The 26,703-nt window shown below is 27.7% G+C and overlaps 1 protein-coding gene across 10 annotated transcripts; it reads left to right on the top strand.

Annotated features, from left to right (window-relative positions):
- Positions 1 to 2,630: 2,630 nt before the first annotated feature.
- On the top strand, positions 2,631 to 26,703 carry tra2 (transformer 2). 10 transcript variants are annotated; one of them, XM_043043622.3, is made up of 10 exons: positions 2,631 to 2,922; positions 6,135 to 6,310; positions 7,582 to 7,650; positions 11,476 to 11,496; positions 11,590 to 11,755; positions 11,835 to 11,963; positions 14,787 to 14,846; positions 17,126 to 17,241; positions 19,014 to 19,159; positions 19,551 to 26,703. In XM_043043622.3, exons 1-10 carry the CDS (start codon positions 2,908 to 2,910, stop codon positions 19,574 to 19,576), a joined length of 924 nt encoding a protein of 307 aa, XP_042899556.2. In that variant the 5' UTR covers positions 2,631 to 2,907; the 3' UTR covers positions 19,577 to 26,703. The 10 variants fall into 10 exon arrangements, with proteins under 10 accessions (XP_042899556.2, XP_071039688.2, XP_042899557.2 ...); XM_043043621.3 differs by having other exon boundaries at positions 2,663 to 2,922; positions 7,579 to 7,650; XM_071183587.2 differs by lacking the exon at positions 19,551 to 26,703 and having other exon boundaries at positions 19,014 to 19,518.

Below are 26,703 nucleotides of genomic sequence, written 5' to 3'. Positions count from 1 at the left end.
GTCACCCTTTTCTTTTAAAAAGTTGAAAATATCTGCTTAAAAAGTTGTTTAGATTATTTAGCACATTTCAAGAAAATATTGTTATATCAGGAAAATGTTCGATATGCCTTGTTTTGTTAAACAACTACTAATGTAAAGAACTGTAAAAAGATTCCAAAAGCGTGCTATTTTTAGAATCATAAAAAAAAAAATTTCTTTTTCTAACATTAGGATTTTTTCTACTTAACTAACCTATAATAATAGTTTTAATACACGTTTTGGAGAAATAATGAATACAAATTTGGATCTTATATTTCGTAATAAGGAAACAAGAATATTAATAGTTCATTGATAATTGTTTCATTGCACCGAAGTAGTTAATTCTTTTCGAAACAATCGGCCTTGCAACTATTTAACTTTGATTCCTTGGACTAGGGGTCATATCATGCATGCCATTCGACTTTAAAATTTCAAATATAAAATGCAAAAATTACAAGAATGCGTAAGTTGACCTTAACTAATAATAAAAAACGGACAAAATCGTTGGCAAAAGAAGTTATCTCATGAAAAGAATGTCTGAGTTAAAAACTGTGACAAGTTACTGTCTCTTGTTTAATTTGGGGTATTATAAATCTAAATTTTTCATTCTTTTAATTTTTTTAATTATTTTTTTTTAATAAACTAACGAAATGAGTGTGTAAATAACCAAGTTTACTTAGTATCATTCGCAAATCATAAGAAGTGCGAATTCATGAGCTCAGGCATAGGGTAATAGGATATTTCATGCATAATCAGTAGTTTCAAGATAGAATTCTTATGTAAGAAGGCAACTATAACTTCTTCAAAAATTCTAATGTGGAAAAATACTTGTTATTTTACAAATGTTATAAAGCATGTGTATTTTTTAAATGGTTATTTATATAATTTTCACATTGGCCATTAGTTTTCCCTTGATGAAGCAAAAACGAAGACCCTAGTAAGGAGCTGAAAACGAAATCATTATGAATTATTATCTTTTAACTTTTTTTTGAATTCTCTAACTTTGCTATTTAAACTCTATGATCCGCTGTAACATGTTTTTGTTTTAGTCAGAATATTGAAATTTTTTATATTTTTTTCAATTAACATACAACAACATAGTTCAAGAAATTAACATTTTGAAAGAGTTGAACTAATTTTTTCAAAGAGCAAATCTCTAACAATACTTCGGAGAATCATAAAAAAATAATTTAGCACAATTTCTGAGTTAGTTTATAATCTAAACACCCTCCCCCCGCAATTTGAAATTCGATGATAAAATTGATTATTTTTTGTAAAAAGAGATTGCTACAAAGCAATTTAAATAAAAGAACTGATAGGAAAGAATACGTAAAAGTTTGCTACACTACACTAAATAAATTATTTATGTTAAATAATTAAAATATAAATTTACAAAATATTTACTTGTTTTATATAATTTTTACAGTTAAAAATGAGATGTTTTATTAATTCATCAAATGAAAAAAAAATTATTTCATTTTAAACCATATTTTCACTTATAAATCTTTAAGTTTTTATAGCAAAGGAAATCAGACTGATGGAAAAGGTTTTCTCCTTCCCAGTGTAATAAAGCAAATTGAAAGAAAAGGAAGAGAATTTTTTCTCGGAATAAAGAATAAAACTAATTGTAGCAGAATCGTGCCATCATACAATCTTGTGAAGGTTGTTTTTCAAGGCTTTGGATTAGGATAATGTGAGTAGAATCGAGCAGATTGTCACAGACCTCGTTTTAAGGTTAGAAGGTTTACACGTAAACCGCATAAAAACTGATTTAGGTTCACTTGAAAAAGTTTTTGCTGAGTGAAAATAAACCTTTTTCTGTTATCTGGGAATTAATAAGAGCTTATAAATCCCAACAATTCTTCGTTTTATTTTCTTTACAATTTATGAAAGTTAAATGATTCTGTTAACAATATTTCGTTTTAATATTATTTACAATGTCGGTATTTTTTTTCCTTCCTCCTTTTTTCCCTCAATGGAAATTTTACCAGAATTTCTTGGTTTTTCTCGTAATGTTTTTTCGTTATTTATTTCTTTACTTCTTTTTCTTCTTCTTTAGAATGAATGTTGAGTCTTAAGTGTATTTAGAACGAATGTTGACCATTAAATAAGCAGGGAAAGTAAGTTGTAAAAGTTAACTTTTACAACTTACCATTAAATAAGTTGTAAAAGTTAGCTTTTGAGGAACATGTGTAATTTGAAGTCCCATAATGTGCGACCTAAATCAATAACACCGATTTAAAGAAAAAAGATACTACAGAAAAATGAGCAGATGCCTATTGCGTTATACACAACGACAGATATCGTAAGAGAAGAGTGGCGCAGTGGAAGCGTGCTGGGCCAATAATAGATACCATACATCACACGCGTCTCGTATCCCTAGCAAAATACAACCCACACGAAACTTGGCGTGAGAACAGCCTCGACGCTTCACAATTTCTGATGCCATCATACTACAGATTTCTAGGGTTTACATAAAAGATTCTCGGCTGCCAAGACAGTTTCAGCCGAAAAAAATAAATAACAGTAGTTGAGTTTAGAAGTTATTTCAGTGGGAAATTTCGTTTCGTGTAACAACTACAACTTCAATATTTTTGCTAAAAAAATAATATTAAATATACCAAATATTATAAATTATCTTGATAAAAAATTAATTATATGTTTTAAATTCTTTATTATATTTAGACATAGTTGAATTAAAATTAGGGTAGGTTTTTCATTTTGCAGATAAACTTTTCTGCGGTCCTGCCATTTCTGAAGAAAACTCACTATCCCGCGTGACGCCATTTTCTGAAGAGTTTATTTTCCATTGTTGAGGATTCGCCGGTATAATACAAGTGGAAAGTTCTTTTTAAAAATTCTCTGTATTAAATTCTTTTATTAAAAAAAATGAGTGATAGAGAGGTAAGTTAAAATCGCACATCTTGTTTTAAAACTATTGTTTTTGCTTGTTTTAAAGTGATCATAAATATTTGTTGCAAGTTGACAAATTCTGCTGATAATTATGATTCCTTGCTTTATAAGTTGTTTTAAAAGTATGAAAAAATTTTGTTTTTCGACGAATTTTGTGTTAATTAATTTCAGCATTTTTTAAAAATCAATTTATTTAAACACTTAAGTATTTCAAATAGAATATTTATAATTCATAGGAAGGATTCTAAAACACATATTTTGCCCTAAACACTTCGTTTAATAATTAACACTTGAACTTTTAATACCATATTTACTACGTAGATAAATATGAAATGACATAGTTAAACGCAGTATCCTTAATTAATATTTGCATTGGTGTAATTGTATTAACTCCTGATTTATATCTTAAAACAAGTCATTGGCATATCCCTTTTCTGTTGAGTTTTTCAGAAGAATCAATATAGCATGTATTTTTTTCCATGATTTTGGCATTTGCTTTGTTTATCTAAACAGTAATTTGTTTCACCATTGCTACTTATTGTGCATATATGTTTATTGTAATCCAAATGTAATACATTGATCTAAGGGAAGAATCTCATATTAAGTTTTATGGGATACATGGGTGTTTTTCAGACCATTGCCAGTTGGACAGGAAATTGTATAAATTTAAATGGCTCTGAATTTGTAAAATCTTGTTTATTTGTAGTAAAAAGTAAGAACCTTTGTATTATGTTTCTTTCTTTGTCTAAATTGACATATTTAAATCATCCTTTTAAAATCTAAAATTTTAGAAGATTCGTGTATTACAAGTTTCATGTTAATAATGTGTGCATTTTTTTTTCTTTACTATGCTCATTTATAAAACAGCAAATTATTATTAGAAAAGTATTGTTATTAATTCAAGGAACAATGATGCAGAATAGATATTTTTTTTCTTCTTAAAGTTACTAAGAAAGTATAAGCTGATTCAAAAACTAGTTTAAATAGTGGTAACAGATCTACACACTGAAAGTTCTTTACCTATTTATTTATCTTAAGTAATTCATTTTGTTCTATTCAATGTAAGATAATATTTTTGTTTATTTGAAGGAGCATAATAGATATTTCTTTAGATCCTCTCTAAATTTTTTAGTGTTTATCAAATAATGTTATTAATATTCTATAATTACCTCTTCACCTATTTAAACTATTGATTAATTTGTTCTGAGTTCAGTTCAGGGTTGAAAATTTTTTGCAAATTCGCTGTTTTGTTTGGCTTTAACTGCGATTTCTAACGATTCCTTTTTTGACAGCTGTCAAAGCCCCCAAATTTTGGTGGAAGGATAATTATTAGCTATTTTAAATATGTAGTGTTCTCCCTAAGTATTTTTAGACGGGTGGCCAGCCCTTCTAAATGCACTCTCTTGCCATTTTTATGAAAATAAACCGCCATGCTTTTAAAAAACACTGGCTTTTTATTCATTCCATTTTTGAGAAAAATTAACTGTTATAATAATATAATAATTAGACAAAAAATATTTGTTTAAAGGATTAGTTTAATAATAAGTTTCTAGTAATAACAAATTTATGAGCAAAATTGAATATTTTTGTGTTCATCAAAATATTAATAGTTTCTAATTAATATTAAACAGTATTAGATCTATTTGTGTGAAATACTTTTTAGTAGATTATTAATTACTTTAAATTTGCCACTTAATCTGTTATTTAAAATTTTTTTGTTTGATGTAAGCAAAAAAAAAATAAAAAAAATCCGTTTTTTCACCTTTGTTTCCCTTGCTTTTTATCAATACAAAATTTAAATCTAGAAATTTGAGAGATGTATTATGTAAAATGATTTAACCATGTTCAGTAAGAATGTTAGTAAAAAATCCTGTTTATTAAGATATTCTTTAAAATTGTTAACTTTTTAATTGTTGTTAAATCTTTTGATTCTATAAAGAGACAAAAATAATTCCATAAGCAGAAAAGCTTGTGGTTATTCCAATTAAAATATATATATATATATATATATATATATATATATATATATATATATATATATATATATATATATAGCAGTGTTTTCATCATAGAAAAAAAATGAGTGAGAATTTCTCACCCTTTCTCAAAAACAGGGTGAGATTTCAAAAAGTTAAGTGAGATTTCTAAAAACTAAAAAAAACACAAAAACTCTTGAAAAAAAAATCATTTCTTTAATTCTAATAAATTTTTAACGTCTTCTATTTTTTAAAGCATTGAATATTTTTGGTGCATCATCATAAAAGATTTCGACTTTACTAGGTATTTGTCCATCTTACATTAGTACATAAAAAATTTGAACGTCTTACATGAAGAAACCTTACCTACCGTAAACACGTGGTTGCAGAGAAATATGTTCTGAAAGGGGTTCCGTGGTTGTGTTCTGTTGTTCGAAAAGGCTCTGAACAATACTGGTAAATAGGGAAGCTAGATAACTTGGGGCAGATGTTGAAGATAATGAAAGATCCAGGAAGGGAAGTGAAACGGATTTTATTCTAAATGGCGTAATTCGAAGCTTTTCCCAAAAGGCGAGAAATTCGCGAATTTCGAAATTGATTTATAGAATGCGCGAATTTCTCGTGGTAATCATTTCTTAATGCGAGAAAAGAAATAAATATGCGAGATTCTCGCGTTCTTGCGCTGTAGTGAAAACACTGATATAGTTACAAAATTTAAAATAACTTGATATATATAGGATATACCCATATGGATATTGTTGACTTCAATATTTATAGTGTTAGACAATTTCTTATGTGTTCGCTAATATTTGATCTCTAATATTTGTTTACCCTTGTTACTTTTCAAAGAACAATTTAACCTACCCTATTTATCACAGTATATCTTTTTATATAGCATTTATGCCATGCTAGCTGAAAAAAGATGCTAATATTTAAAAAAAATACTATTGCAAAGCAAGCAAATTTATTCGGTGAATTGCTAGTTAGAAATTGGTATTAAAAATTCTTAAATTTTTGCATTGAAAAATATTTTATAGACAACTATTAAAAAAAGGTTACAAAGAAGTTAAAAAAAATTTTTTAGTCAAGTTTTCTTTGTACTTTAAATTAAAAATGATTTTGAATACTTCAAATTTAATTTGAAGAAAGAAAAATTCATCCACAATGTCTTACTTTTTGTGAAATATTTGAATTTGTCTGTTTACTAATTAATTTATTGTTCCACAGAACAGCAATGATGGTATTGGGAATAGCTCTGATCGCCAGTCACTAGAAGAAAAAACGCCATCTGCAGAAGGATCACCTTCACCTCAGATAGAAGAAGAGAGACGTACCCATTCACAGAGTCGTAGTAGATCAAGATCACATTCTTTTCGTCGCAGAAGATCATACTCACGATCTAGGTTTGCGAATTTGCATATTTTTTAAAGCATTGATTACGTTGACAATTAACAAAAGCTGTGAGTGATCATATAGTTTTATATTCAGAGTCTAATATTAGGTCATCTGTTTTCTGGAAATGGATTTATTTTTAAGAATTGTCTATTGTCTAAAAAAAGGAAGATTGTACTTTTTTACAAAATATATATATTTTTTTATGTGTTTGTCAGAAAAAAGATCATAAAAATTTTTCTTCCTCTCTTTAGTTTTAGAAAATGTTTGGTGCATAAAATCTTTTAAATATCTTTTATGTATAAAAGGAATAAAAAATTAATTACTTGGAAAAAAATACTCATAGTGAAAAAAATTTCTTCTCTCAGCAATCACATGCCTAATTTTAAACCATATATAAATGAAGCTGAAAATGTATTATGTTTGTATCAAGCTGTAGGCACATTTTTGACCTAAATTATGAATGTTTTATTGTTCTTTTCATTCGTTCATTGTTTAGTATTTTTATTAAATAGGAATACCTCCTGATTTAAAGTTTGTTTTGGTTATTTTTATCCTGCTATCCTGTTTGTTTTGGTTATTTTTATCCTTTGGTTATATTTATCCTTGGGTTATCTTCATACCTGCACTGTTAATTCTTCAAATCGAAACGAGAAAAGAAAAAAAAGAACGGAAACCAATGTTATTGATTACAGAGGAATTCTATTTTTCTATTTTTTCATTTATTTTATCATTCAAAGTATTCTTTAATTTAAGCATTATTTAACTACAAAGCACAATTGTCTTAAAAATGCCTTTTTTTGAATAAAGTATGAAATATTTACTGTGAAGAACTATTTGAAAGAAATTTATTATCAGTTAAAATTAAAAATAGCCAGTTTAATGCATGTGATGTGTGTATAGTATTTAAATATATAATATCTATTTATACTAGCCTAACCTGATCTCTATTGCAGTGCATATGACGCCCTTAAAGGAAATACTGATATTTGCCCATATAAATATAATTTTTTTACATTTTTGTTCAATAAATTTATTTGTAACATTAATAAGATAGCTAAATTAGTCCGATTCAAATCTTAAGTTGCACTTATTTTAGTCACAAGTACCCCGTCTCATTTTTAGGACAATTTTTGAATATCAGTAACAATGAAGTAAACAACATAAGCAGTGTGAAATGTTATTTGCGTTTCATGTTTAATAGATTCAGTATAATTTCAATTTACTTGAACTGAAGAATGAAGTTATGGGTTTGTACTAATTTCATTCTTTGTCCTAGAAGCCATTCTAGAGGCCATCATAGATATAAGCATTACAGTCGTTCACGCTCTCGCAGTCCTCGACGTAGAAGGTAAGTTGTACTTTTCTCTTTTTGTATATTTACAATGATTGCTAATTTGAGTTTCTGTTCTGATATTTATGAAGATTGAAATTGCTTAATATTTTTTCATTGTTTAATTTAAATTTTATTAAGGTATTTTTTTAATTATTCAATCCTTCATTTCTAAAACATGCATCTGATGTTGAACATTATAACAAATGTACCTTAATATTTGGGCTGATATTAACCTTAAAATAATATTTTTATATATTTTTATGCAATATGCTGTTTGCCTAAATACTTTGAAGCAGGGTTTGTTGATTTAAATCAGCTTGATTTAAATCATGATTGAAATCAAATTATTTTTTTTAAAAAAATCATTGATCTAAATCAACTGATTTTTTATAATATATATATTGATTTAAAAAGTTAAAAAAACAGTGTTTTGAATTATTGATACTTTTAAAGTTTTAAAATTTATTTTAAATGAATTGCTGCATTAATTAATTTTAGCTAACGAAATTACTTTCTTTCTTGGCATGTGTTAAAATCCAACACATTTGAAATTACATTTTTAAAAAATCTTTTGATTCTTGAGATTGAAAGTACAGATTAAAATAAACATTTAAGATTTTTTTCTCATAATATGTTTACATTATCTTTGATGTTAGCAGATTTTCTATAAAGAAATTATGTGAAATTTTTTTTTAAATGAAAACATAGATTTAAAAAAAAATTTTTTTTTAGCTTATCTATTTTGATGTAGGATTAAAAATGAATATTTTACTATAAAAATATATAGATTAAATATTTATAAAGATAATTTATTTTTTGATGAATGACTACATTTATAAACACTGTTACATTTATTTTTTAATTTCAAAAACCAAAAAAAAAAAAAAAAAAAAGAATTCACAATTTTAAATTAAAATTATGCTTTGGTAATTGAAACATTGTTTTAAAAGTTGAAGTATTCTTTAAATTCTCTATTTCATCTAGTCTTTAAATTTTAATCATGCATTTGTTTCAAATGGTTACTAAGCATTCAAAGCTATGTATTATAATGAAAAGTTGTTTTAGGTAGTTAGAGCTTCTAAAATATTCTAATAATATAGTTTTAATATTAATTTAATTTAGATTAAACATTTATAAAGTTTTTTTAGTCATAAATCAAAGTTCTTACAGTGTATTTGAATCAAAAAATCACGAACCCTGCTTTGAAGTATCCAAAACTGAGAATAAATTGCCTTTTAATAAAGGTAGGATAGTGTTTAAAAGTAATATCAATTATGTATCATTTTAATAAAATGAGTAGAAGGGAACATTAAATCTATGTGTTACCGTAAGATTTAATTTGAACAATTCAACTCTTATTCAGATATCGATTTTATATTCTAGGGGTGTTCAACCTGTGGTCAATTTTTAAATTTTTTTTTTTAAAGATTAAAAAAAAAAAATTTTAAATTTAGGTTATAGATGTATGTATGAAATCTGATAATTATGAGAGTTCCAATATTTTTTTATACGCTGTTGCGACACTTAAAACTTAACAACACCTAATGCAAACCCTGCACTTTAATACTTAACCTTTTGATTTTAACTATTTGAACAGATTTGTTAAATATTGAATGTAGGGACCATAGAATAATTTACTTCTGACCAGAATGTTCAGCTGAAATACTCATTGTATTATCCTTTCAAAATTATTGAATTTTTTGTAATTTCATTAGGTGAAACATTCAACCAAGTAACAAATTTTAATAAAAATTGAATAGGGTCATTCACTAATTTACATTAGCAATGTGGATTTATTAAAGTTTTCTTAGTTTACTTAATTCTCAATCTATCTTTATAAAATCAGTATGATCAATAATATTTATCAATATATTGTGTATCAATATATTATGTCTTGTTGAATATGCTTTTATAAATAACTTTTATTTAAATCACTCAATTACTTTAATAACTTTTTTGAATAATAGTTAAACAAATTATAATTTTGATTTAAAATTTTTTTTTTTAGATGATAAAATAAAGTAATTATTTTTAAAAAAAAAACAGAATGAGCCACTCAATTCCATATACAGTGAAACCTACTGTTATGGACACTCCTGCAAAACGGACGCCTCTCAATACGGACATATTTTTAATTCCCCGGGAATCTTCTATGAATAAACCATTACGTACATTCTCTGCAAAGCGGACACTCCCGTAACCGGACGCGGACAATCATATTGATCCTGAAACGTTGTTTTTTATCTCTACAAATTGGACACTACTTTTTCGAAATAAATTGCAAGCTGAAAAAATGCAACTTTTCACCATTTTTAAAGCATGTAAATAAAACTTTTTGCCTTATCCATAACTAAAAATATTGTTAAGCTATTTCACCTCCGAAAAATCAATCTCTCTCCTGTCACCTTGCCTTATCTTTGTAAAGAAAGGAGAGAAAATGGTACTGCACTCCTGCGACATCCACATCTTTTCATCTAGACCACACAGATTATGAGACCCCTCAAGTTGAAATGACTTCTCTCAATGCTTCTTCCCCATTGAAAATTTCTTTAATTTTCTTATCAATTTGAACACAACTGGGATAAAAAAAAAGAGAACAGAAGTATAATCTTTGAGGTGTTTATATAAATGAAACATTTATTCAGACACTTGATAGCTGATCAATTGTGAATAATCATCACCATAGGTCCTCATGACTTACAGGTATGCATTACTTTTTTTTCTGTGAATCAAGGGAGGTTTATTTTTCCAAGAAGGTATTAACCATGTTCCCTATCAAATGATAAGTAGGTGTAAGGGGATGTGAACCTAATAATTGAAACGGACTGAGGACAGTACTCTCCTATTTGGTATCATATGTCTAACTTGAGTATCTATGCTAACAGGAAAATTATATTTATTTATCTGTAGCTGCATCCAGAATTATGTATTTATATCAAACTTCTTTATATATTCTTTTTTATCTTTCTTATTATTTAAATAAATATTCTTGTAGATATTTACAGTATCTTTGTAGGTATCATTTAATTATTTCTACATCTTTGAGAATATTCTAAACAAAATTTACAGTGTTAAATTTCGTTATTAGGGTACCCTTCCTGTAAACGGATAACTCTCATAAACAGACAAATTTTTTTGGTTCCATGAATGTCCGCTTAACAGAGGTTTCACTGTATATATATAGAGAAAGAAGGGGGGGGGAATTTAATTGCTTAATTTAATTAAGATTTGCAATCTTATTGGTGCTCATCTTTCCCATAATTAGTTTTTAATGGTTGCTAACATATTGGTTTTTTGTCTTCAAAAATGTTCTTATGTTGATTAAGATTTAACTTCAATTATATGTTTATATAATTTTATTATTTTTTATCAACGAATTCTTACTGGTAATTTTTTTTTTTTTTTTTTTTGAATATTGCCCAGTAAATTCCTTTAGTCTTATTTGCCCTTCTAGTCACATTTATAGTTCATACAATTTATTATTTTTAACCAGTGTCGACATAACTAAATAAAAATAAAATAAGGCTGAATAAAAAAACTCATTTAAAGATCAAAAAATTTACTTACTGCATAATAACACTACACATGTTATTTTTAAAAGAAAAGTTGAACATGAAAGGTACGTATATTTCAGTGAAAAATGTTTTTTGTATTTTTGGTCGTGAGAGTTCTGAGAGAATGGATAAGATTCCATAGGTTTAAAAATTAATAAAAAAAATTAGTATTTAAAATGTTTTAATCTTATGAGATAATGTAATAAAGACATCAAACAATATTCTTATATCTGTTTTTTTTTGTAATGTATATTCAAAGTAAGTTTGTAATTTTTTCCCTATTTAGCTCTAGAAGCAGAAGTCGTAGGTGAGTAGCGAAACATTTTGATTTCTAAATTCGTTTTGTATGTTGTGTTTAAAATTTATACTTTATTAACTTTTAGTAATGTTCTTAATTTAGCCGTTCTTATTCTGCAAGACGATCCTATTCTCCTCGGTATAGTCCACGTAACTCATATTATGAAGATCGTTATTATGGCAAGTATGAGGGTAAAGGAGGGCGTTATTCCTCATCAAGGTATAATCGTTCTCCCATGTCCAGTAGGAGAAGGCATGTTGGAAATCGGGTAAGTTTTTGCCATAAGTAAATTTTTTTTGTCTGTTGTCATTCTATTCCAAATAGTATACTGAATTCTTTTGAAATAGGACAATCCTGAGCCTAGTCGTTGCTTAGGAATTTTTGGACTTAGTCTTTATACTCAAGAGCGAGAACTTAGAGATGTGTTTGGTAAATATGGTCCTATTGAAGATGTACAAGTAGTCTATGATGCTCAGGTAAATACAGTGCGGTTTGTCTTTCAGCTTTCTTTCCTTATTTCCAGCCAATATATATAAAAAAATTCCTCTTCCTTAAGCCATTATATATATATAAAAACTGTTTGATAGGAACAAGAATTAAAAATACAAAAAAATCTTAATTTCCCCCGTTTTCAACCTGTTATGTATAGACATGTCACTGTCAAAAGTGATTGCTAGCAAGCAGATTTGGATTTTTAGCTACAAAATAAAATTTTTGCCTAGACTGGACAGTGGGGAAAATGGTAACAGTGGTTTTTAAATTAACATGTTTTAAGTTAAGGACTTGTAATATATAATAAATATTTTAGTTACTAAATAAAACACAAAAAATTTCTGTTTGTATCACTTAAACAGTTTGTATCATTTAAAATTTTATTTGAGTCATTTAAAGTATTAAATATTTGTGTTAAAAACAAAATAATTGATTTAATTTTTCATTCTGATATAAGAAACAAATATGTCATTTCAATTGCAACAGAACTAGTTCATCAGAGTTGTGTGAATTGAAATATCAAAAACGTTTTGAAATGTTAACTAACAGAAGATTATTCTCCTACACTTTCAATGCAGTTAGTTATTCAATAACATTGGGAGTAAAATGTGTCTAATAAAATGATAATTCTTTCAAATGTAATTTAATTACAAGAGGAACATTATTGGAACCAATATTCTGTTGAATCTTCGAAATATTCAATTTATATTCATGTGTTTGTAAAAAGTGCTTCATTTATTTCTTTTTTGCTAGATATTTTTCTTTGCCATGTTGCTTCTTTATGAATCATGCAAAAAGTGTTGCTTTCACAGCAGTGTTTAACTGCTGTCCATTTCAGTGCACCTATGTCTGAATCATACAGAAGAGCCAGTTGTTTTACATGTTTGATGCACTACTTTTAAGTTTGCATCCGGATTCAATAAGCACTGTTCACATAAGGATTCTCACTTCACTCATAGCATGTTTCGTCATTGGATAAACTCATTTTCAAGATTCATCTTCTATCTTTTAAAATTCAACCTAACATCTAAAAAAAAACACGCTAAATTTTAGGTGCAAGATTTTAAAAGTATAAATTGGGGGACCCTTTTAATATTTATCAAATGATTCAAATTGGTCATTTCTTAAGCATTAAGTATTTCTCTTTATCATTTGATTGAAAAAGCATTTTAAGTTAACAATTCAATAGTCTCAGAATTGTTAAATTAATATGTTAGGTCGATATAATTTACTTCTATCAGAAATGTTCATATGCATTACTCATTCTGTTTTCAAATTGAAATTATTCAAACTGTTTTTTAATTATTAAATTAAAAAAAGTATTGACTAAAATGACAGATTTTTATAATAAATTAAAAGGTCATACAAAAAATTATGTTTGTAATATGAATTTATTTAGTGCTCACTTAAAATTGTTCGACATAAGTGCAGTATGATCAAAAAAATAGTCTTATAAATATTTTTGATGTGTATGCATTTATAAATTTTTATTTCTAATTCTAAAAACTAATTTTGGTTATTTTCTTCAATTCTTTTCACATAATTGAATGAATTTTTAATATTAAGTATAATATAAAGAAAAGATATATAAAGTATAGTATAAAGAATAGAATGCAATTGAATATTTAAAATTGTTCATGTTAGTAGGCAAAAATTCTAAATTTGCGCTTTCGAAATTTGTATCTGCAGAACTTTCGATGAAAGGAATGTCATGAAATTATGGGTGCATGATAGTTTTTAGTGCTTAAAAGTATTTTTGCTTTGCTTACAAAGGGTTTACAGGGCTTTTTTTTTGTAAAAAAAATTTCCTATGCACCCTGTGATTTAATGTATCTGCCACTAGTATAGCTGTAAGAGTATGACTTAGACATTGCGCTATAAATTATACTTAGATGATATTGACGATATTTGAATCAATATCAAAAGTATGCTCGTGATACATCTTTCTCCTGGAAAGAGGATAAAACAACTCCCCATCTATTTTGCAGAAAAGGCAATAAGGGCTGGTTCAAATTTGCCCAAACTAGAACATTGATTCTAAATAAGTATAGAATTTAGTGTCGCGCATTTCTTTATTTATGATCTTTGCTTAGGTAGTACTTTTTTTATTCAGTAGTAAATTGCTGTATAACTATATTTACTATACTTTAAAAAAGAAAAAATTACAAAAGTGAAAAAGCTTTTTTTTTCTTAGCTTTGTTTTTGTGTCCCTAAATTACTAATCTGTTAAAAGTACTATTGAATTGTAATAATTTTTGTCATAATACATTTAATGTTCATATTGAAATTATCAAAATTTTGTGCAAATTTCAAAAATAAAGAAAAATTCCAAAATTTAAGAGGTTATTATGAAAAGAATTTCTTTAAAAATTAAAATTTCAACCATTACATAAATCTGTACTAATACAAATCATTGATGTTAGAAATGATGTATAATTGTAGTTTTAATATATCTAAAAACTTAAGTATTACCATTTTGTTTATTTGTTATTTTTATAAATTTTATTTATTTGTACAATAAGAAATTTTTGTGATAATTTAAAATCTTGTAACTATAAGTTTTAATTTTTTTAAATTTTTTTTATCCCCACTTGCATAATAAAATGTGTTTTCAAATATAATTTTAATGCCCTCTATTTTTTATACTTATGCACATTTATGTGATCACAACATTATGCCAATTTCTTCTGAATTTACAGTTCTGTCTTTGATTGGTATGAGTTCAATCGGTTTTTAGGTGTTTTGTATTTATATTATTATATCGGTTGCTGATAAATTTTATGTTTCACTAAAATTTTCCCTTATAGAGTGGAAGATCCAGGGGTTTTGCCTTTGTCTATTTTGAAGACACTGATGATGCCAAACTGGTATGTGATTCTCTTTTTACCTTAAAATTAGTCACATTTATTGATTACTAAATAAATGGGTACTTATATTGGAGTGTTGTCTTACTTTTATTCTGATTTATTATTGGTGTGCCTACTTAAAACTACAGTACTTCCAAAATCTGTATCACTTGTTTTTCGCTTCACGATGACTAAAAAAAGTAGATTAATCAATTGTTAATTCATGAAGCAGGAACGAAACAAAAAATTTCACTGATTCGTTGTAAGTATCTTATGGTTAAATTATTTTTTCACATGCTTATATTATCAGGGATCTGTCCAGACATTTTGTGAAAGGTCCGTTTTTCGTGAAATTGTGAAAAAATTACTCACATTCTTTCAACCAGGGTCCGCTTTTATGAATTTGTGCAAATAGGGTCCGTTATTGCAAAAAAACCTTTTTTAATTTTCTTACCTATGAAATTTATGGGATCCTCCTTAAACCAAATTTTCTTTATCTAAACGTACCACAGTAAAATAACTATATTTTAAAAAAAAATTTCCTTAAAATTTGTCCATAAATTTTTCTTTTTGCAATAGCCCACAAATCACCCATCAGTCACACCTATGGCTTGTTTTTGGACTATCTGTAACAAACCTCTTTACCACAAATATCTTTCTGCAAGATACTTTCAATAATGACAAATATATATGTTACTAATGTAAAGTAACAGAAATGTTGTGCTTACAAAATAATTTGTTATTGGAATAAAATAAAACTGCTAGAGTTTTTCTAGTTGAATCTGAAATATTTTTTTCATTCTAATAGTTTAAATATGAAATATTTTTTTATTCTAATAATTCAGTTTTTCAATCATGTGAGACCCGTTTTTGCTGACGTAGCATTCAAATATTATTCTTATGCGTTCAATTTATGTTGATAACGTCATAGTCTGTGAGTGGTCGACCGGCCTTTTCTTAGCTGTTTTTTTGTTGATCACACATAGCTCATGACGCCATCCCTTATCTGTAGTATGAGATTACTTAGGCTTCAGTTAATGGTAATTAATCAGTTAGTTAGGCTTAGTTTTAACTTAAAAATGGTTATGTTCTATTCTTATTTTTAAATTTTCTTTTGTTACTCTGTTTGTGAGAGTGCAATGTGTCTGTATTTTTAAGTTAGGAAGTTTGAATATTTTTAAGTTAACAAGGAACTACTCAAAAGTAACAATTAATGCTAAGAAACTAACAATGAATAACTACAAAAAACAAGCAAACAACTAATAACGATAACTTGAAGTGAGACAGTATAATTTAAATTGAATTGAAAAAACCTTAAAAGGAATAGAATTCATTTTGTACCCCAAGTGGTAGTTTCAATGTCAACTGGGTGTGGGCAATTTATGGTCAAATTGGAGAGGGAAATGTAGTAGAGCACTTGTACAGCTGTCAAGATTGATTGATCAGTTTCTCCCAATTTGCATTTCTTTATTTTGTTTATAGCAAATGCAAGTGTTTTTAATTTTCCCTTTCACTTTATTTTAAAATGCTTCAGGAAAAGATGTTTCGTTTGTCACAATTTTATTATTTTTTATATCATGCTTTTTTATTTTTAAAAGATCTTTTTAAAAGATTTAAGTGACGTACTTCATCATAATAGAAATAAAATTCCATATAAAAAGAGAATATAACTGATTTTTTTTTCTCTTATCAATAAAAATTTCTTAAGAAAATTCTTTTTATTTTTTTAGATTGGGATAGAGTGCCGAATTTCGGGATTCCCAATTAGGGGTCCCATATTGTGTGTTTATATATATATATATATATATATATATATATATATATATATATATATATATATATATATATATATATATATATATATATTAGTTAGACATGATTTAAAGTCAAAATTGTGTATTAAGTTTTTAATAAATTGTATTATTTTTAAGTAGAATTCATTAATTCAAAATATTCATTGACTATGTTTAATAAATCTCGCTCCAGGTGTACCAAGTATCAACTGTAAGACACTCTTGACACCAACATCCATCATTTTTATTACTTTTTCTTGTTTGTTATATGGTATGATGTATTTAAAAAACTTTTCTCTTACAACTATTTGAAATTTTAGCTAATCGACACACTAGTTAAATTTATTTTTACAAAGAAAAAAAATATTTATTTTATCTTGTGAATTTTTTTTTCTTTTCTTCCATTCTTGAAATGGGAACATTATTATGGGATTATTAAAGATCACTTCCTCTTTAATTGTGAATTTTTATTTTGTTAAATTTCATGGACTTTCTATATGTTTTCAGGCAAAAGAAAGGTGCAATGGGACAGAAATCGATGGTAGAAAAATCCGTGTTGATTTTTCTATAACTAAAAGAGCTCACACGCCCACTCCTGGTATATATATGGGTAAACCTACATAGTAAGTTACCAGATTTCTGTGTTCATTTTAATGTATCAAAATTAATGTTAAATTTTATACACAGATTTACTTCAATTAACCTCTATTTGAATTTGCTTTAGAAATTTTAAAAATTTCAGTCTTCATTTTTAAATTTCCTATAACAAGTCTTAATTCCTCCTGAATTCTGACCAACCAATGAAAAGGAATTCAGCTTATGTTGCCAGAGCGCTTCCCATTATCAGGTGACTTCCTGTTTGCCGGCGCGATAGCAAACATTAAAAGGAAATGGCTTGTATAAAAGCAAAACAGCAATTGGTTTATGGTAATATTTTTTTGCTCATTAGAATAATCTTGTTAATTTGTTATGGCTGAACGAAAACAATACAAACAAGCCTTTAAGGAGTCCTATTCTCTTGAATTTTCATTTATTTCTAGATCAAATTTTGGAGTACATGATGTGAGCTGCAACGTATGTAAAAATGACTAGCATAGCGCATGGTTGTAAAACTGATAGTCAGACACTTAAAATCGTCAAAACACCAGAAGAACAAATTTTTTTAATGTAATTCTTTTTTCATAATTTCTGTTAAGTTGATATATAGTGCATACTATTATATTGTAATTAAACTAATGTTAATATAAGTCTTAAAATATGACATATTTCTGTTTAATCCAAATATATTGTATCATCAAGTAGCTAGTCATAAGTTTTTTTTAAAAATTATTTCGTTATCTTGCTTCCACTGTCACAAGATTTGTCCAAAAATATGTTTTTGTTTTTTTATTAACCTCAATTTTTGCAGAATCTGCTGCAAAATTTGACTAAAATTGAAAATAGTTTCTTCAAAAGGACTACACCAGCTGATACACATCATAAAATTTTTATGTGTGATGGATCATGAAACTAATGTTTTTGTTATAACCGGTTATGAATAAAATAAATGATTTAACTAAGAAATCCTTAACATAATAATTAAATTTATAATAGATAAAGAAATATGATCTTGATTCTGAAATAGTGGATTTTAAGAACTGTTCAAAAATCACTCTAGACTTGGGACAAAACTTTAATCGAAAATGGGCAGAAAGAGCATTCTCACAATATGTTACATAAACATTCTTGCCACCTATTTCAGGTGTACCCCGGAATTCCAGGTTTTTTGTATCATTCTTCCGAGTCTAAAGCTAGAACATGTAATTTTTCTGCAACAACAGCGAGTGTCACATCATATCTCAAGGCCGTTGATTTGCGTACCTCTGCGCATCGTTAACTCATAATCCAATGAAATTTTGAAACTTTTGCTATATTGTGCTAATGAGATGTTTACCTACATGTGATTCTTCTGCCCTTTTTATTCTTTTGGTTTGGTGGAATCTCTTCCTTTTGAATATTTGGAATAATGCCGGAATTTGCTAACATTATGATTCAAATTCATGCTATTTTAATATTGAGCAACTATTTTTGTATTTACCTGATTAAAAAGTTATGTGTTGCGATTCTTATCCACTCTATTTAAATATCATACATTGTGATTTGTATTCATGCATGTTTAAAATCCAATATTGCGACTTGTATTCACACAATTTTAAAATCAGGTATCCCAGTTCTTGTAGGAAAGTTTTTTGTTGAATTGGTTTCTATAAAGGCGTGATATTCTTCTTTAGTAGGTAATTTAATTATAAATGTTATTTCAAAAAATTATGTTAAATAGAAATATGTATGGTATGTGAATTGTTATTCTAATATGTATTGGTAAATAAATAGAGAATAATTATATTTTTCCTTTCAGTCCTAAGTTCAGTGGAGGACATAGAGAGGGAGGAGGAGGTGGTGGTGGAGGCGGCGGTGGTGGAGGCGGCTACAGAGGACATTCACCCTCACCCTACTACAACAGGCATAGATACTCCAGGTCTCGATCTCGTTCATATTCACCCCGTAAGTACGGGTACTACTGATGGAGTTTTGAGGAACATCTAATGTAACTTTTAGCTTACAATTAAAAGCAATTTATCTCAGTATTTGCTTATTGATAAATTTATTATTAATGCATTCTGGTAGTTAATAACTAGCACCTGATGTCTACATTCATACTGACTAACCTTCATATTTTATCATTGTATGCATATGACAAGTCAATGTTAAGTATGTTTAAGTTTTTGTTAAACTTTTACTTGAACTGATATTCATTCATCTGTAATAGATTGTATGTTCATTTTTTCTTCCCTTCCTTAATTTGTGTCATTTGTATTTGAAAGTTTTCTTTCAAATTATAAATAAAATTAAAAATGAACTCATATTGACCTTGTTTTTTATTTTAATTTCTAAGGGCACTGGAAGAGAAGACATTTATGAAGAATAAATATCTTAATTTTGAAGAATGAATCAAAAAATTCTTTAAGAAGCAGGAAAAAAATATAAGTTATGCGGTTTGAAGCTAAGAAATAACGAAAATGTGAAGCTTAAGGTATTGAAAAAAGAAAAAAATGGAAAAAAAGGGCTTTGAAAGGGGTAAATAATGAAGCCAAAAATGAAGACTTCAAAAAAGAAGTGGAGGTTATTTAGAAGTGGAAGATTGAAGTTAAGTAAAAAGTTCTGAAATTTTTTTAATTGATGTTTGCTTTAAGTAACCAAACATCAAATAAGCGCATTTGCCTCCCTATTTAAGTTTTTCAAACGAGGAGAAAAAAAACAACTTTCTAATACTTAAGCTCAAGTCAATTTCCATATATTTTCGTAATTTTTTTTACTAAGGATGTAAATATTTTGAAAAAATAATTTAAATTTAAAGCTATTAAGTGAAGAAATTAAAAATGTAATAGCTTCTCTTCTTTAGTCTAATGAATCTTGTATCTTAATCTAGTTTGAGATTTTACGAATCTTTAACTTTAAATATTCATTAAAATTCATTTAATATTCATTTCATTTAAATATTCATTCATTAAAATTTTTTATTTATAAATTTTTTTTTAAATCGTAGTTTCTTAACTTTTTAAAGAAGATTTAATTTTTATTAGCTGCAATTAATGTATTCGTGGATTTAGTTGCTTACTACATTGTCATTTTTTTCGTGTGTATATAACGGCTATAGATGCAATACAGATTATTTAAATTAAGATAAAATTTTCTGGCTTATTAATATTTTAATGCTGTCAATTCATTTTGCAAGACAGTTTGCAATAAAACAAGGGTGTGGGGGAGGGGATTTTCTTTCTCTCTTTTAAACTGTTTTTTATTTTCTGAAATTTTGTAAAAATATTTTAGTTAATTATTAAATATTTTAAAAGCCTTTTATTGATATTAATGTTTTCAATAAACAATTCAATAGTATTCTTTTAACCTTTTACTTACCTAATAAATATCCTAATATGAAATTTTTTGTTAGAAAACATAAAATTCTGAAAATAATTCTACACCATTTTACATGCATTTAAAATTTTCATTTTTAAATGGTTAGCATTGTATTAAAAAAAAAAAGATGTTTCCACTTTGCCAGTCACGATATAGTAAAGTCATACTTCAGCATTGTTTAATGTTATTATTTAGTATTATTATTAATAGAATGGGTATCAATGTTTATTAGTAAATAATATTAATTTGCCATTTAATTAATGGAACTTAAAACATAGCAACATATAAACATGCTGTAGCATTAAATAAAATATTACACAATGAAAAATATTTTAATAGATTTTTAATGTTTTTTTTTTCTGTTAAAATATTTTTTTTTTACTCCAAAATGTTTTCAGAAAATATTTATTTCAAGATTATTAAACTATATAAATAGCTTACTGCATATTATATACTATACAAATTTGTTTTTGCAGGTTACAAGAAAATAATACTTAAAATTTACATTTCAAATTAGAACCTTATTCCCATTTATGGTTTTGATTATAGCAAGCATGATGTATCTGTAACAAAATCATAAGTATTTTTCCTTGAAAATCAGTTTTTGAAATGTTTAGCATTTAACGAATTATAAATAGTGAAATCCATAGCTGTCATCTCTACTGGATTTTGCTAGTTTCTTCTGGTCTACTTGTTTAATAAAAATTCTCCTGGTTTTTGTACATTAAATTTTTTTGCAGATTATGGCCTGCTTGAATGTTTAAATAAGTGTTACTCATACATAGTAAAGTGTGGCTCATTTATAAAATTCAGTTAACTAACTTCGAGGAATTAAAATGCCTTTTACTATTCAAAATTATGAATAAACGTAATACATTTAACATCATTTAATGTGAAATCATAAGTGGAAAATATTAGTTTTTCTATTTTGATGACTATAAAAATCTCTGAAATTCCCTGAACTTAAAATATTTGTATATTTTGCAACAATTATCATGAAATTTATATTTTGTAAAATCTACTGAATTTTTTTCTATCCCTGCTTGTAGCTATGGAAGTTCCCATGTCCATAGTTGTTGGGACTTCAAATAGTAGTCATTCAAATGATAGGTCATTTAGTTAAACTTAATTATTCACTAAGAAGATTACAAATATACAATAATTAACCTAAATTTCATTCGTTTTCTGTAGGCCAAATGACTTTTAACTTAAGACATGATATATCTATCGCAGCATATTAAGACATGATATATCTATCGCAGGGTTTCCGCTACGGTAGCTTTTTTCGCAAAATGCGAAAAGACCCCTCAAAAATGCTAAAATTCAACAAAGCATTTTCGCATTTTTGCTAAAGGATTTTACTAAATTCCATTAAAAAAAAAAAGCTTCCGCGAAAAACCATGACGCTAACATCCATGAAAAAAACTAGATCAAACAAGGAGAAAAAATCTAAATATCTTTCGCAAGAAGAACCATGACGCTAGCGTTCACGAAAAAAACGTGATCAAACGAGATGAAGCATAGCGATCAACAAAAATGGCTAGATTATTAATGATTAATATTGAGGGCCCTGAAAGTGCATTTAACTTTCAAGAAGCATTTGTAAAATGGGCAAACATGAAAGAAAGGAAGATTGTTAATTATAAACCAAAATGTTTTGATAAATAATAAATGTGTTTTTTTTTTTGTTATAGGTATTCTTTTTGATATTCTTGTACATTAAGCTATTCTTTGTCAGATAACTTACAGTACTTGTTTGATATAAAGTAATTTTATAAGCGTAATGGCATTTTAGCATTTTGCTAAAACTTTTTTTCAGATTTTAGCTTTTTTGCTAATGAATTTTTAGACTCAGCTTAAACCCTGATCTATCGCCACACATACATGTAAAATTGAGTAGGTGGTAATTCACTACCCCTTTCATAAATAAAGAGGCCTTTTTCTTAATCAATTTGATGTGTAGAATTAGCAGGGGTGATAATGTGAAAAAATAACACTGAAAAACACACTTAATAAAATAATTCCGTTTTATAAATACAAATATTTATATTAAATGAAGAACAAAATTGAGCAGATCTTTTTAAGGAAAACAATTTAGAGGGAAAGAAAGCTTGTCTGCTGGTTTTTGTTTTTTTAAACTCCTTATGTCTTTTCAACAATTCTTTGTGTGTATTGGAGTAGACTAAATGTATATTTGTCAGTTAGTTGTAAACTGCTTTTTTTAGCAGGTCATATATATGTATAATATATGTATATATTATTTTCTTGAAAAAGGATAAACATTTATTTTGATCCTTAAAAGAAAATGGTAAACAAAGTGGATGTAACTTCCTTAATTTTGCTTTTGCAATCATCTAAGTCCTGATCTTATATCCAAAACTATTTTAAGCTTATTTTTTTGGATTCTATCGGGATTTTTTTAATTAAAAAAAAATTTTAGACCAAGATCCTCTCATGAATTTGGAAGGGGATTGACTAGTTTTTCTATAACAATTTACCTTATTTCTTATTTTTTTGAAATTGCAATAAAATTTTGATTTTTTAAAATTTATTTTATCGTGAATTTTGAGGTAAGGAATGAATAACACACCTCAGGCCCTTTGAGCCCATACACCAAATAATTTGTCATGTCACCCAGCGACTCAGCTGAAATACAAGAGATCGAGCAATACACGGACACGAGACACACGCCTGGATCAAGCATGAGAATGAGCACCTCAAATTGAGTCAATGAGCGAAGGAAACTAGAAAACACTTAAATGTCGCACCTAGTATCCACAGCGGCATGCCATTCCGGCTGCAGATGACTGCTAAAACTGCGTTGACAACTGAGATGCCACCATCATGGTCCATCAAGCGACCCTCAGAATGGAAGGTTCGTGAACTTTACTTTATTGAAAACAAATTAACAAAATTAAGCAATTAAAACACAGGGTAATTCAAATTGAATATAATAATTAAAAACTGCTATAACTATTTAATTTTACCATTTGACGCTCTCAGAAGAACAAAGGACCATACAATTTAGATGATGAGGTCGCTCAGAATACATTATCTTTAGCTGAGTCATGTTCAGGTTCAATTACAATGGAAGGCTTCTTAGTAGGAAGTATAAGGCTTCCGTACCCCATATTCGACTGTTGTGCTGGTTAAACTTCCCAGTTATGTGGATGGTCGCTACTTTGTTAAAAGGAGATGATCTGCCATTGCTTCATCCTTCATGCTTTCCAGCATAAAACATAGCGTAATTCATGCATTTACCTTAGTCTTCCTGTTCCAGTTGCTGTACAAGTTGAATTCTGTACGATTTCATTTGCAACCTTTGTCTGAGAACACACCATACCGTTGTTTGTGGCGTTTGTAACTCGCTACTGCCTTGGTACGTCGATTTTCATGGGTTTTTAGTTCATACGTGCGTCGAATTCTTTCACCTTCTCCCGCTGAAACTCATGGCCTTCCCTTTTCCCTTTGCACCAACATCCTATGCCATCTGTGTATGTTGTTCCCATTTGGAGGTTTTTGATTGTGACACGGACGATATCATCTCTGCACTGTGATAACAGAATGGCAATTGTTAAATTCTAATAGGCAGGATGCTTTCTGCAGGGGACTCTCCTTTTTCACGAATGAACTTTCACATGCGCAGGATTCCGCTTCACTGCCCCTTACTTAAAGAAATTTTGAAGTTCCGTCCACATTCTAAGTTAAACTTATCAATAAATTATTTTTCATTAAATAGTTGTAGCTGTTTGTAATCGCTATATTCGTTTTGAATTACCTTGTACATCAAAATGATAAAAACAATTTTACAGCAGACTGAGGAGTGCTGAGACCAGCTAACTAAACTAGTGGTTGGCTTGACACCCTCAGATGTAGTCGGTCCTTTTATGGCTTCTCTCTAGTATCAGCTGGGTCGAAGAACTTATCCTTTTGAGAGTGCAAGCTGAAGCCAAATTTTTCTTTTGCCTCTGTGCAGTTGGGACATTTGCTTTTGGCTTTACATGCCTTCGGCGGTGTCCTGGTGAATTAATTGGCTATTGCCTTGATGACACCTCAGAGCCTTTAGGTATTACTTAGTGTTCTGGCATATATAAATGAAAAAATATAAAAGTTAAAAAAAAAAAAAAAAAAACGTTCCAACCTACTCTATATCTACTGGTGGCCACCCACCTGGAATTGGGGAATTTTTTTTTTATGCTGGAAAAATCAGGGAAATTAGATAAAAAAAAGCTGGAAAAATCAGGGAGTTTTAAAGAAAAGCTAAAAAAATTTTTCTATGATATTTAATTTTACTAATTTAAATTATTTACTAATTTTCTTAATTTAAATTATTTCTTCCATTATACCCACATTTTTTAGACTGAAATGTATCTCCAAACAGTTAAAATGTCATCAACATAGCTATACTTTGCTTGCTTCAAAATTTGCTCCATTTTTACCGTTTAACTAGAATGCTGCATAAAATTCTCCCAGGGTTGCTGAACAAATGTAGAGACCTTTGATCTCTATGGAGTCTATGGGACTGTGCTAGGAAAGGCAAAGATTGTGTTGGACGTGAAAGAAGGGGTTAGGATATTTGCTTCTGTTTTAAAATTCTGTCCGTGGGCTGAATTCATTAATGGCTAAGTTTGTTTCGATGCTTTGGTGGTAATTTATTTCTATTTTGAAAAAATGACTGTTTTTGTATTTTTAACTGTTGTACCATCACACGTGGTCCAGATGCTGTACCAGCCGTAAGCAGAAGATTAAGTAACAAGAATTTTTTGAAACAATGTGTGATAGATTTCAAAGTAATTATCAAATGAAGCATAAGCATTTTTCTGCAACTGGATGGCGAAACAAAAATTAGCGCTTAATTATCATCCTCAAATTTCAAAATATATTGCAAATTTCTTGAAAGCTCACCTGTAAGTCTTTATATTGTTTATGCGTATTATTTAAGAATAAACATTTTGCAGTAGTTTTAAATATGCACTTATTAAAGTATAATATCTGTTTACTTTAAAAGAAAAGAAAAAGTTTTACAAATGCTTCTAGGTAGAACCAAATGCAGTTATTTTATCAGTTTTTTTTTGTTAATTATTTTGACCGCATTTAAGATATTAATATAATTGTTTATAGAATTTGAAATAATTCTTTCTATTTAACTAGTTATAGTATAACATCTGCTCTCTAAAGGAATTTTATTTTTCGTCATTTCTTGATACATATGTGATAAGCTCGGCTCAAGATTTCGTTCAGGAGTGCTGATGTGAGTTGTCTGATTTGGTGTTCCTTGAGGCTTGACTAAATTAATAAATTATGACTGAATTTTATATATTTTCATTATCAGTTTTCAACTACAAGTTCAGTTTGTTGAATTTAGTTTGCATCAGCAAATGAATTCTAAACATTTTCTCCACTCTTTAAGAAAAATAGCATTCATTGTTGGTAAAAATATTTTTTATAAATGTGATTAAACGTTCAGCACTAATAATTTTTCAAGTAAATTATGATTAAATAACAATCTTGATTTTATCTTTTACTAAAAATTATATTTTCCTCCAAAAAAAAAAAAAAAAGAATTTTCGTTGTTTAAAAAAACTTAAAATAGTTGGTTTTGCACTTTTTGCTAAGAATGGAATAGAAGTTTTCTCTCATGATGAATTTATTTGCATTAATGTAACTGAATGTAATAAAACAGCTAACATGTTTTTTTTTTGTTGCTGTTAATATTGATTTATATATTTTTTGACCTTATTAAAAATATGCTTATCTAGCGTATTTTATTTCTTTTCTATATGCAGTTCCTCCCCCTCCCCCAAATTTTTTTTTTGTGTGTCAAGTTTCTAGGAGTGCTTTATGCATAAAAAAGGCAACTGCCATTAAATGTTGGAGTATTAATCAGAAATTCTATGGGGGAGGGGGAATAATTTTCGCTTAAGATCTTCTATTATAAGTTTAATTTCTGCATTCCTGTCTCCGTCAAAAAAGGTAATGGGAATGTGCTGAGTACTCTGATTTATGTTCATGATTATTTTTAACCTATTAGTTTAATTTCAGACGGATAAATTCATTTTTCGGCATCCACCCTCACACCTGTGTATATTTGTAACTTATTAAAAACATTCAATAAAGTTTTTTTCCGGTTA

This window comes from Parasteatoda tepidariorum, chromosome 7 (assembly GCF_982258835.1).
Source record: "Parasteatoda tepidariorum strain Cologne lab strain chromosome 7, Ptep-v5.0, whole genome shotgun sequence".
In the NCBI taxonomy this organism is placed as follows: domain Eukaryota; kingdom Metazoa; phylum Arthropoda; class Arachnida; order Araneae; family Theridiidae; genus Parasteatoda; species Parasteatoda tepidariorum.
This window is presented reverse-complemented; position numbering and strand designations above follow the sequence as displayed.